Below are 13,272 nucleotides of genomic sequence, written 5' to 3'. Positions count from 1 at the left end.
CATAGTAACAGTATTAATATTAGAGGCTGCCTGTCTTAGAGAAAGTACCTGGGGTCGTTGGGGAGCTTCATGAAGGTGTGACCAAGGAATGGCAAGGAAATGGAGGGATCCGATAAGTTGTAGGCTTTAAGTTTACCTAGGGAGTTGGTGAGGTCTCGTTTTGAGGTACCAATTTGTGAAACGAAATGGATGCATCAGATCCAGCAGTTCCATTTGGGTGAACGTGACCTCCATATATACTTGTGCCATCTGGCAAAAAAATCGTGGAGTAGAGCGAAAGTGCAGTACGATGGTGGAGTGACCCTTCTATATTAGGTGCCTGCAGCTCACAATTCACTTCTGGTTCCAATGCTGCCTACAGTGCACCAACTTAAAGGAATGCCTCAGATCACAGAAGATCTTACTACAGTGGAACCTTGGTTTACGAGTAACGCGGTTAACAAACATTTTGAAAGACGAGCAACTTTAAAAAAAATCCAGACTCAGTTTGCAAGTGTTGTGTCGCAAAACGAGCAGAATATGGCCAGAGGTGCCGGGGCGCGGGTGACACTCGGAACTTTCCGAGATCAGCCAAGCTGTCCCCGAGTATCTACGAGGCTCTCCGGTGCCACCTCTGGCCACATGCGGTATTGCATGCAATAGAAGTCAATGCAGAACTAATTATCTTTGTTTCCATTGACTTCTATGGGGAAACTTGCTTTGATATGCGGGTGCTTTGGATTACAAGCATTCTCCTGGAACGGATTATGCTCGTAATCCAAGTATCCACTGTGACATGGCAAGCTTCTCTGATTGGTTGTGTTACCTTATGGCTAGATAGTGGGATGGAGCGTGTGCACCATTACATGTACTGTTTGTATTACAAATAAAGTAAAAAATTTAAAAAACTACAAATATTAATCTAGGTTTAATGCATAGGGAACAGTCATGAAAGTGATTCTATTGTACCTTTCTCTCTCTGCCCAAAATTAATCCATCCCCATTGGCTCAATTAAAATTTCTGGATCTTCCCCTAATTGCAGCTCCTCCTGCACCTCCTAAGGACCTCTTGGAGGCCTTGCAGCAGAGGATGGAAAAATATCGCAGTGCAGCAGAGCAGGCAAAGGAGAAGGGTGATGATCGCAAGGCGCGGATGCACGAACGTATTGTGAAGGTAAGAAGAGTGTAATCTGATCTTGTCAACTTTTTTTCCTTTATCCAGGTCATTGTATACCTAGCACTAGTTAACTGCTTCTTGCCCACGTCCTTGTAAAATGATGGACGGGCAGGAACCCTATTGTTCTTGAAGGTCATCATATGACATGCTCCTATGAATGCGCCTCGTGCAACTGCTCCAGACTGCGCTCCGGCGCAATCTCTTACCATTTCTATAACAACAAGACTCTGGTCCGGCCGCACCTGGAGTATGTTGTCCAGTTCTGGGCACCAGTCCTCAGGAAGGATGTACTGGAAATGGAGTGAATTTACTTTTATTTTTAGTGTTTGTGTGTGGGATTAATTAACTTAAAGCGGAGGTTCGCCCTCTATATAAACTTTATCTTAATAACATCTGCAGACTTAAAGTGGTTGTATAGTCATATGTTTAACTTTTACCTACAGGTAAGCCTATAATAAGGCTTATCTGTAGGTATAAAGAATATCTCTTAAACCTGTACGGTTTAGGAGATATTCCCCTCGCAATGCGCCGCTGATTTCAGCGGCGAATGCGCAGGGGGGATCCTCGGCTAAAGGGCCGGCAGCCGCTGGACCTTGCTGGAATGAAATCTCCCGCGAGCATGCGCCGCTCCAGCCAATCACAGCGCTGGAGCGGCGATACCCGGAAGACACGCCAGTCAAGATGACATCTCGCTCGGCGTGGACCAGGTAAGTTCTCTACACCTCGTTTTAAGGTAAGTATTTCATAATGAGCTAATATGCGGTGCATACTAGCTCTTTATGGCTTTTGCCTTACAGGTGTAAAAAAAAAAAATGCGGGTATACAACCGCTTTAATACATTTAGAATCCACTTTTGCATTTTTTAATCGCTCTCTTCTTACCTAGATTACGAGTGATTACATGTTCCTTCCGGGTACTGTTCCCAGCGGGAGTGAGTGTATCTCTGACTTTCCCAGAGTGTGTGCTGGGAGCTGCCCGCAATGTCTCCTGGGAGTTCGATGTCATGATTTCCAGGAGACGATCTGTACCAATAATAGTGGTAATCTCGCGCTCACGTGACGAAGGCGGATCCAAAATCGCGTTTTTAAAAAAGGGAACACAGGGGTAAATTGCCATTATTGCCGCCAACACAGCGCATGCGCAAGATACTGCGCTGAATGATGGGAGCATAGCGTCATTACTTCCCGGAAGTCTTTGCTTGTGGGCTTCACAATGCCCACAAGCAAGATGGAAAACGTCTGGCAGCATTTTTAAAAGTTTATCTTTCTGACGGAAAACGATCGCAACCTATTACAAGCGGCTAGCAAGTGATTGCGAAGGTGCTATCCATAATGCTATTAATTGAACATAAATAGAAAATAAGAAAAACGCGGAACCTCCGCTTTAATTACATTCTCTTCTGTGCCACTTTGCAGCAATACCAAGATGCCATTCGTAGCCACAAGGCCGGGAAGCCAGTCAATGTAGCTGATCTACCGGTGCCACCAGGTCTGTATGAACAGTTCAGTTTGCTGTTGGTAATGCATTGTAGAGGATAAAGTGCTTTATGCCTATTATAATCAAAAAAGAACGTAAAGAACAATCATATTCTTGTTTTACACTAGGGCTGCAACTAACAATCATTTTCATAATCTATTAGTTGGCCGATTGTTTCGATTAATCGGATAATAGCCTAAAAAAAAAAAAAATAGCATTTAAATTGTTTTTTTTTGGGCCAATTTGTTGTTGGGCAGATTACAAAACACAAATTGCCGCAAAAACACATGACATGCTTTTCTACAGCTTCTCCATTGAAGTATATTGAACCAAAAAAAAAAAAAATAGCACCGTTTTGCGTTAAAAACTCCTCGCCCTTTCCAAATACGCAGCAGCTGAAAAAAAATCATGGATGTGAACGTGTCCCATAAGAAAACATGTAAATGAACTGTAGTGTTTCTGCAAAAAAACACCAAAAAACAGGTGTGACCCAGGCCTGAGAGTTTAGTAACATAATGGGGGGTTTAAAAAAACAAAAATAAGTACAAAAAGAGCAAATAATCGCTACTGTAAGGGGTTCATTTTTTTTTTACTGTGGGACAGTGAAAGTAATATTTACAGTAGCGATTTGCTTTTTTGTACTATAAAGGGCTCATTTTAGTTTTTTAACCCCATTATGTTACTGGCCGATTAATCGATTATGAAATTAATCGATACCAATTTTTATAATCGATTCGTTGTTTCGGCCCTATTTTACACATTTAGGCCCAGATTCTCAAAGACTTACGACTGCGTATCTCCAGATACGCCGTCGTAAGTCCGAATGGCCGCTGTCATATCTATGCGCCTGATTCATAGAATCAGTTACGCTTAGATTTGGCCAAGATACGAGCGGCGTAAGTCTCCTACGCCGTCGTATCTTGGGGTGCATATTTACGCTGGCCGATAGGTGGCGCTTCCGTTGATTTCCGCGTTGAATATGTAAATGAGCAAGATACGCCGATTCACGAACGTACGTACGCCCGTCGCAATTAGTTACGCCGTTTACGTAAGACATACGCCGGCGTAAAGATAAAGCTGGTCTCTAGGTGGCGCAGCCCATGCAAGGTATGGTTGTCGGAACAAGCGTATCTTTTTCGTCGTTTACGTATGTCGTACGTGAATGGGGCTGTGGGTAGGTTACGTTCACATCACAGGCATTGAGCCGCCGTATCTTTGATACTGTGCATGCGCCGTTCGTTCGGCCATGCATCTACATGGGGTCACGCTTAATTTAAATACAACACGCCCACGACCTGCCTACTTTGAATTACGCGCACTTACGCCGGCCGATTTACGCTACGCCGCCGTAACTTAGGACGCAAGTGCTTTGTGAATACAGCACTTGCCTCTCTAAGTAGCGGCGGCATAGCGTAAATAAGATACGCTACGCCCACACAAGGTAAAGCCGCCCTACGTGAATCTAGGCCTTAGATTATAAATGACTTTGCACACCTATTAAATCAACAATATAGATATGATACCTTTTTTTTTCTACGTAAACTTTGATTTTGCCATTGACTGCTTTTTCTTTTATGTATTTTTAGGGTTTCCTCCAATCGAGGGATCGAATGCTGCGCCTGCAGACCAAAGTCTGGTAGGAGTGTTGGAGACGGCCATGAGGTTGGCCAATCAGCAGGAGGGAGATGGCGATGATGACGATGATGATGAGGAAGATGAGACAGGGAAATCCTCTTCTATTGCACAGAAGGTTAGGCTTTGTTCTTGTAATGAGGGTTATAGCTTTCAGGATCTCTTGACTTCAGCTTCATTTATTTTCTGATTTTGGAAAAATAGAGAAGAGTTAAATATTCTGCCACAGGGAAAATTCAACTTGCTTTTTTTTTTTCATGTGACGCCAGGACAGGAAATGTGGGTTGTGGTTGTCATTGGGACAAGAAGACACGAGAAACATTAAAGGTTCTAAGCCTTCATCGCTTTGGTAAAAACGTGTATCTGTATCCTCTTTGGAGAGATTGCCCTTCACTTGCTGTCCTGACAGGAAGTGAGGCGAAATCTCCAGAAGAGGGATTGCAATGAAAACCTAACCGAGACTCTAATCGAAGGATGTCAAATTCCATTTTATAATGGGCCACATCAGTGTAGTGGTTGCCCTCAAAGGGCCAGTTGTATCTGAAGCCCTGTACACACGGGCCAGAATGTCGTCGGGAATAAAACGTTGTTTTCTCTTGCCGCCCGAGTGAGCAGACACTCCATTCAAAAGAACCGCCGTTCTTTTGAATGGCAAGAATGCAGTGACGTCATCGCGTACGTCGAGCATGCGCTCGTCACATTCGATGCTGTCGCCACCATCTTGCTGCACCCTACCTAAGCCTAGGAAGCTACCGCGCATGCGTCAGTCATTTCGAGCATGTGCAGGTTTCCACGGCGACAGGTACCGTATTTATCGGGGTATTGCGCGATCCGGCGTATAGCGCGCACCCTAAAGTGGACCCGCATTCCTGTAAAAAAAAAACATTTTAGTACTTCCAGTTTTGGTGTCTTGCGCGGCGTCCATCAGCGGCCTCGTCGGGTCCGGCGTCCGTCTGCGGCTTCGGTGGTGTCCTCCTCGTCAGGTCCGGCGTCCTTCTGCGGTGTCCTTCCCGCTCGATCCCCGCTTTACGCGCTGAGTTTGAACCACTGCGCCGGCATATACCGAGCACAGTACACTCGGGTATAGTCGGGCAGGCTCGGCTCCTCTCGCGGTCACGTCCTGTACGTCCAGGACGTGACCGCGAGAGGAGCCGAGCCTGCCCGAGTGTACTGCGCTCGGTATATGCCGGCGCAGTGGTTCAAACTCGGCGCGGGTATCGGCGTATATCGCGCACGCACGATTTTGCCCTGAATTTCAGGGCAAAAAAGTGCGCGGTATACGCCGATAAATAAGTATACACACACTCTCTGGTTTTTCGGCAGGTTTTCCTGCCGAGAATCTCACGACGAGAAAATGAAGAACATGTTCTCTATTTTTCTCGTCTAGATTCTGGGTAGTTTTCTTGTCAGGGAACCTGAAAACCTCGTACACACGCTCGGTTTACTGGGCCAGCAGTTTTCTTGCTGGTTCTAGCCGAGAAAATCGAGCGTGTGTACGAGGCCTTAGACCAGGGATCCTCAAACTACCGCCCTCCAGCTGTTGCAGAACTACACATCCCATGAGGCATTGTAAAACTCTAACATTCACAGACATGACTAGGCATGATGGGAATTGTAGTTCCTGAACAACTGGAGGGCCATAGTTTGCTTTAGACCATGGGTCTTCAAACTACGGCCCTCCAGTTGTTCAGGAACTACAATTCCCATCATGCTTAACCACTTACCCCCCGGACCATATTGCTGCCCAAAGACCAGAGTACTTTTTGCGATTCGGGACTGCGTCGCTTTAACAGACAATTGCGCGGTCGTGCGACGTGGCTCCCAAACAAAATTGGCGTCCTTTTTTTCCCACAAATAGAGCTTTCTTTTGGTGGTATTTGATCACCTCTGCGGTTTTTAGTTTTTGCGCTATAAACAAAAATAGAGCGACAATTTGGAAAAAAATGAATATTTTTTACATTTTGCTATAATAAATATCCCCCAAAAATATATAAAAAAACTTTTTTTTCCCTCAGTTTAGGCCGATACGTTTTCTTCTACATATTTTTCGTAAAAAAAATCGCAATAAGCGTTTATTGATTGGTTTGCGCAAAAGTTATAGCGTTTACAAAATAGGGGGTATTTTTATGTCATTTTTATTATATTTTTTTTACTAGTAATGGCGGCGATCAGCGATTTTTTTTTTTTTTCGGTACTGCGACATTATGGCGGACACTTCGGACACTTTTGACACATTTTTGGGACCATTGGCATTTTTATAGCGATCAGTGCTATAAAAATGCATTGGATTACTATAAAAATGCCACTGGCAGTGAAGGGGTTAACACTAGGGGGCGGGGAAGGGGTTAAGTATGCCTGGGTGTGTTCTTACTGTGGGGGGGGGGGTGGCCTCACTAGGGGAAACACTGATCCTCGGTTCATACATTGTATGAACCGAAGATCAGCATTTCCCCTGCTGACAGGACCGGGAGCTGTGTGTTTACACACACAGCTCCCGGTCCCCTCTCTGTACCGAGCGATCGCGTGTGCCCGGCGGCGATCGCGCCCGCCGGGCACACGCACGGGAGTCGGGGGGGCGCGCGCGCCCCCTAGTGGCGGCTGGGAGAGAGGACGTCATATTACGTGCTCTCGCCCAGCCGAGCCAACTTGTCGACGTATATCGGCGGTGGCCGGACGGCAAGTGGTTAATCGTGTCTGAATGTCGGTGTGTTAAAATGCCTCATGGGATGTGTAGTTCTACAACAGCTGGAGGGCCGTAGTTTGAGGATCCCTGCTTTAGACTATATAAATGTATCTACTTTAATTCATCATGTTAACCAGTTCCCCTGGGTGAACGTCATACGACGTCGCAGACTTTGAGTGGCGATATCTGAATGATGCCTGCAGCTACAGGCATCATTCGGATGTATTTTTTTTTTTCCAGCAAGTGATTCCCAAAAGCAGTCTTTAGTGGTTGTTTAGCCACTTGATTGCTTCCCTGGGCTCTCCCGTGCCATCAGGGAGCCAGAGAATGGATCTGGCTACCAGTTTACCATTGGACCAGATGGTCCCTGGCCAGCTTTATGATCCTCGAGGCCAGAGGCAACGTCATGACGTCACTTCGGCTCTGACAGATGTAAACACTGCCGTTTTACTGGCAACCCTGAGGTTGATTCTTTTTATTTATTTTGATCTCAGGCTTTCCAGCATAGAGGAGAGATGTGGAGACTTATAAACATCCTTTTTAATAAGAATAAAAGTGATCAAAAAATAAAATGTACAATAATAAAAGCCCCATCCCCTCGTTTGCACTCAGAAGTGTTCGCATACGTAGGTCTGACTTTTAATGAACCCTGCTCTATTTTGTATTATAGGATGAGAATTGTGCAAAAATGATATAGCACTGAAGTGTTCATCAGTTTAACACTGTAATTAATACTGTATCCTAATATTGTTATTGTTAAAGTGTTACTAAACCCTGGACCCTCCTTTTTCTATATCTGGTCTCCCACCGTACACAGAACATGGAAATGCAATTATTTTAGTGAATATAAACTGCTAAATACCTTTTTCTCATCAGCAGTATATAGCAGTCTTGTGACTTCTATCAGTGTCTGGTTAAAGCTTATGAGTGGACTTTTCATTCCCCCCCTGATTGTCCTATGATCCTGCAGGACCCCTGACCCTCTGTCTGGACAGTGCTGATTGGCCATGTGCTGATCACACGCATTCTCCCAAGAAGAGAAAACTCTCTAGCAATACACACCAAACTGAGCATGTGCAGCTTGTCCCCAAGGCTCTGTTTTATCAGCAGATATGTTGGGGACAGTGGTAGGTTCCACAGTGAGTATAACATGCTTTACCGCATGTAAAGACTGATTTTACTGTTGTGGGTTTAGTAACACTTTAAATACAGTTTAAAAGAAATAAAGTGAAGGCATTTTGTAACAGAAGAGTTCTTGTACTCCTCCAGCAGCCTGTGCCTCCTGCCTTCCTTCTATTCCAGCTTTGCAGCCTCCACCAGTCTCCAACATTTAAAGCTTTGCCATTTCTGGGAGTGTCCGATGCCTTTGTCCCCCACCGCATGCCTTGATTCATTCCTCCAACTCCTACAGCACTACAAGACCCAGCAGTGACATGGGGGTTGGAGAAATGGACCACAGTGCTTGGTGAGGGAAATGGGCTGGGCATCCATCACTCTCATAAATTTCTAATGCAGAGAAGATTGATGGAGGCGTCACCACTGGAACAGAGGAGCCCTTGGAGACGGGGGATTAGCTGAGAAGATCTTGTCTTGCAGAGCACCTTTTTTATTTTTTATTTTTTTTCCATGACAAGCTTGTTTTCAAATAAAGGTATTCCAATTGGGACTTTTTTCTCTTTTCCTTTACTGTGACTGTTTTCTTACAGCCTGTTCCTCGGCCCGGAGCATTGACACAACCACAGTCTACAGCGCCCAAGACCTCTCCTTCCAAAAGCCCCAAATTGTCTGGAAAAGGTTTGATGGCCCCTTAATTCTTTTTCTGTTTTCTTCCAGTTAAAGCGGTGATCAACCCAAAACATAAAATTTAATATATTAAAGCTTACCAATCGTTAGTACAGGAATACCCCACTTTTAAGTACACAATGGGGTTTATTTACTAAAGCTGGAAAGCGCAAAATCAGGCTCACTTATGCATAGAAATCAATGAGCTTCCAGGTTTTATTACCAGGCTTAACCACTTAAGCCCCGGACCAAAATGCTGCCTAAAGACCCAAGGGGTTTTTACAGTTCGGGACTGCGTCACTTTAACAGACAATTGCGCGGTCGTGCGACGTGGCTCCCAAACAAAATTGGCATCTTTTTTCTTTATCGTACATCACGGGACACAGAGCGGCATATTCATTACTATATGGGTTATATGGAGTACCTTCAGGTGATGGACACTGGCAATCTCAAACAGGAAGTCCCCTCCCTATATAACCCCCTCCCATAGGAGGAGTACCTCAGTTTTTACGCCAGTGTCTTAGGTGTTGGTCATGGTTTAGCTTGCCTCCACATCCTTGGGATTAAGGTGGGCTAACCGGTTCTGTCCAAAGGCCTCAGCGCTAAAGTGGTCAGTAACCGGACCCCAAACCAATGGGGTATAGCCCATAATGCTTTCTTTTTTAGAGAGCTGGACAGTGGATCCTTCATAGGAACCCAGGGCCTGAAGGTCAATGCCCCACGGAGATGGGGGAAGATTGGGCCTCTTGCTGTGCAAAGTCCTGCGGCATGGAGCAGGTAAGTGAGGGGAAACTTGCGGAACTTGGTTCGCAGCAGGTTTTCTGGGGGGGGGGGGTCACAGTGGGACATGCCTAAAGTTATGCGCTGCATCTGGCAAAGTGAGTCACATGTCTTAAGGATAGGATGGCTCTATGTGTATTTCCCCATAAAAGGTGACCTCCCTGGTAGTATTGTAAAGCATTGGGAAAGCTGTGTGTGTGTGTAAAGAGAGCTGTGCCTACCTGCAAGCCTCCAGGCGATTGCTGCCAAGGATTCTTCCTCCTAGCCTGGATGACAGGCAAACGCTGGCCTCCTCGTGTGGCCCCCTTCCCCCCCGCCGGCGGGCGCTCGCCGGCGCGCGCCCCTGTGATAAGGGCGCAATTTTGCGCCGTTAGCTGAGGGGGGAAGGGCGGGCCAGTATGTTTAAGGAAGGGGCGGCCCTTCCATTCGTTCCCAGCTCAGTGTATGCTGGAACTGAGAGAGGAAGAGACCAGAGCGGCAGCGCGGGGCGCCGAGGACACACAGTGGCCAAAAAAGAATATTACAGTCTTGAAAGACTGTCCTGAAGCCTAGAGATAGGCTGTTCTTTTTTTTTTTTTCTTCTCAGCAGTTTTTTTGGCAATGCTACTAAGGGGGACAGAATGTTTTTTCTCTCCTTGGTTTAAAAAAAAAAAAAAAAAACCATTAAAAGGAGAGAAGGCATTTTTTATCCCCCAAAGGGTTTTTGGGTAATAACTAATTATAAATTCCAAACACCGTTAAGTTAGCGGGCGTACCTCGGTATTGTACCATGGCATCTGGTTCAGAGGGTACAAGAGGTGGGGATTCCCCCAGAGAGTCTGAGGTCTCGGACAAAGTTATGCCGCTGCTTTCCCGAGAGGGAGCCTTGGTGGGACCATCGGGATCTGGGGCTGGGGCTGGCACGGGTCAGTCCAACCCTAGACTCTTTAAAAGAGATGGAAAAAAGAATGGGAAAAATGATAGCCAAGGCTATGCGGGGCAGAAAACGGAATAGATCTCCGTCGCCCGAGCGTGGACCCTCAGAGGAGGAGGTCCTTTCCGCAGGGGAATTGGACGACCTCTTGGACAAGGACCAAGCAGGTTCGGGGATCGAGGACCCGGATACGGAGGAGTCTGGGGCAGCCTCCCAAGGGGAGAGCTGGTGGGTTCAAGCATTAACGGACTTGGTCCATAGAGCATTCAACTTGCCAGTACCAGATCTCCAAGTACCGACGGTTTCAGCTTTGGGCTCACTAAGAACGCCTCAAAACAACGCAGTTTTTCCGATCCATCCTCTGCTAGCGGAAGTTATGTTCCAAGATTGGACCAAGCCAGATAGAATCTTTTTACCACCTAAAAGATTCTCTGCCTTATATCCTATGGAAAATAAATTTTCCAAGAGATGGGCAACCCCGGCGGTGGACGCAGCCATCTCATGTGTTAACAAATCTTTAACATGCCCTGTAGAAAACATACAGGTGTTCAAGGATCCGGTTGATAAACGCTTGGAAACCCTACTTAAAAACTCCTTCACCACTGCAGGGGCAGTAGTGCAGCCGGCTGTGGCTGCGATTGGGGTTGCACAAGCATTATCGGATCAAACTAAGCAGATGCTTAAACTTATTCCTGCCCAGCAGGCAGAAGAATTTTCGGATGTCCCTAGGGCCATACGCTTTACGGTAGACGCGATTAAGGATTCTATCCAGCAAGCGTCACGTTTATCGTTATCCCTTATCCATATGAGAAGACTCTTATGGTTAAAGAGCTGGGAGGCAGAGCCCCCATGCAAGAAGCTCCTGGTAGGGTTCCCCTTCCATGGAGAACGACTCTTCGGAGAAGACCTGGATAAATACATTCAGACCATTTCAAGCGGCAAAAGTACTCTTTTGCCAACCAAGAAAAAGTTTTGAGGGCCTGCGTTGAAACGACAGTACTCCCCGGGGCAGGGGCCCTCTAATACCAAACAGTATCGACGGCCTCCTGCAAGATCAAACTTTAACTTTAACAACAAATCGCAGGGACAGGCCGCTGGAGGCAAGAAGCAGTGGTTTCGCAAACCAGCAAAACCAGCCCCCAAGCCGGCCTTATGAAGGGGCGCCCCCACCCACGAGGGTGGGGGGAAGGCTGCGTCTCTTTTCAGAGGTTTGGGAGGCCAGCATTCCCGACAGATGGGTACGGTCTTCCGTGGCTACGGGCTACACAGGAGTCAAGGGTACCAAACGATCCGGGGAAGGGAGCCGCATTAATGGCGGCATTGAATCATCTACTCTCCCAGGAGGTAATAGTAGAGGTACCAGTCCAAGAACAAGGGCTGGGTTTCTACTCCAACCTATTTATCATCCCAAAGCCCAACGGCGATGTCAGGCCAATTTTGGACTTAAAAATGGTAAATGCATACCTAAAGGTCCGCTCATTTCGGATGGAATCCGTGCGGTCAGCAGCTGCCACTCTCCAGAAGGACGACTTCATGGCATCCATAGACATAAAGGATGCTTACCTTCATGTTCCAATTTATCAGCCACATCAAAGATTTCTACGCTTTATGGTGGCTTCGCGTCATTACCAATTCGTGGCGCTTCCTTTTGGGTTGGCTACGGCCCCCCGGGTGTTCACGAAGGTCCTAGCTCCAATCCTAGCCAAGCTAAGGATCCAGGGGGTCACGATCCTAGCGTACCTGGACGACCTCCTAGTCATAGATCACTCGTCTCCTGGCCTGGAACGAGCAGTGGCCCTCACGGTCCAATACCTCGAGAGGTTCGGCTGGGTCCTAAATCGAGAAAAGTCAGCATTCCAGCCCACAAGGCAGTTGGAATATCTCGGCATGAGGTTAGACACAGAACAACAAAGGGTGTTTCTACCTCTGATAAAGGTCAAAGCCATCAAGGAGTTAATCCTATTGGTTCTAAGCAAGAGAGAACCAACTGTTCGCTATGTATGCGGTTACTAGGCAAGATGGTGGCCACATTCGAGGCGGTACCGTACGCCCAGAGCCACACTCGCATCCTGCAGGCAGCCATCCTGTCAGCATGGAGCAGGAGGCCACAGGCCTTGGATATCCCTTTGCCGCTCTCATCAAGAGTCCGACAAAGTCTGTATTGGTGGTTAGACCCTCAGAATCTACTGAAGGGGAAGTCTTTCAGCCCAGTGGCTTGGAAGATAGTAACCACAGACGCCAGCCTGACGGGCTGGGGAGCAATTTTGGATGGTTGCACTCGCCAGGGTACTTGGGCAAAGCCAGAGAAGCAGTTGCCCATCAACATCTTGGAGCTCAGAGCTGCTCGACTAGCCCTCAGGGCTTGGACGTCCAAATTGCAGGGGTTCCCGGTGAGAATTCAATCAGACAATGCCACGGCCGTGGCATACATAAATCACCAAGGGGGAACCAAGAGTCAAGCCGCTCAGAGAGAGGTGAGCTTGATTCTCCGGTGGGCAGAGGCTCATGTGCCCTGCGTATCGGCAATATTCATTCCAGGAGTGGACAACCTTCAGGCGGACTTCTTAAGTCGCCAGACTCTGTTGCCGGGGGAATGGTCTCTACATCCACAGGTCTTTCAGACACTCTGCCAAAGATGGGGAGTGCCGGACGTGGACGTCATGGCATCGAGACTCAACAAGAAGCTAGACAGGTTCATATCCCGCTCAAGGGATCCGATGGCCTGCGGAACCGATGCGCTGGTTTGCCCTTGGTATCGGTTCAAACTTCTTTATGCATTTCCCCCGCTCCAGTTACTACCCCGCCTGCTGCGCAGGATCAGGGTGGAGCACATACCAGTTATCCTGGTAG

General features: G+C 47.2%; 1 protein-coding gene across 2 annotated transcripts in view; it reads left to right on the top strand.

Annotated features, from left to right (window-relative positions):
* Positions 1–13,272, top strand: part of CC2D1A (coiled-coil and C2 domain containing 1A) — a 125,683-nt gene that overhangs the window by 46,522 nt on the left and 65,889 nt on the right. For both annotated transcript variants that reach the window (XM_040346602.1, XM_040346601.1), the window contains exons 10-13: positions 1,023–1,153; positions 2,572–2,644; positions 4,219–4,382; positions 8,654–8,741. In XM_040346602.1, the coding sequence (XP_040202536.1) occupies positions 1,023–1,153; positions 2,572–2,644; positions 4,219–4,382; positions 8,654–8,741 (456 nt within the window). The remainder of the gene's footprint in view (positions 1–1,022; positions 1,154–2,571; positions 2,645–4,218; positions 4,383–8,653; positions 8,742–13,272) is intronic.

Source organism: Rana temporaria, chromosome 3, assembly GCF_905171775.1.
Source record: "Rana temporaria chromosome 3, aRanTem1.1, whole genome shotgun sequence".
Taxonomy (NCBI): domain Eukaryota; kingdom Metazoa; phylum Chordata; class Amphibia; order Anura; family Ranidae; genus Rana; species Rana temporaria.
The sequence above is the reverse complement of the archived record's forward strand: the minus strand, read 5'-3'. Positions and strand labels throughout refer to the sequence as shown.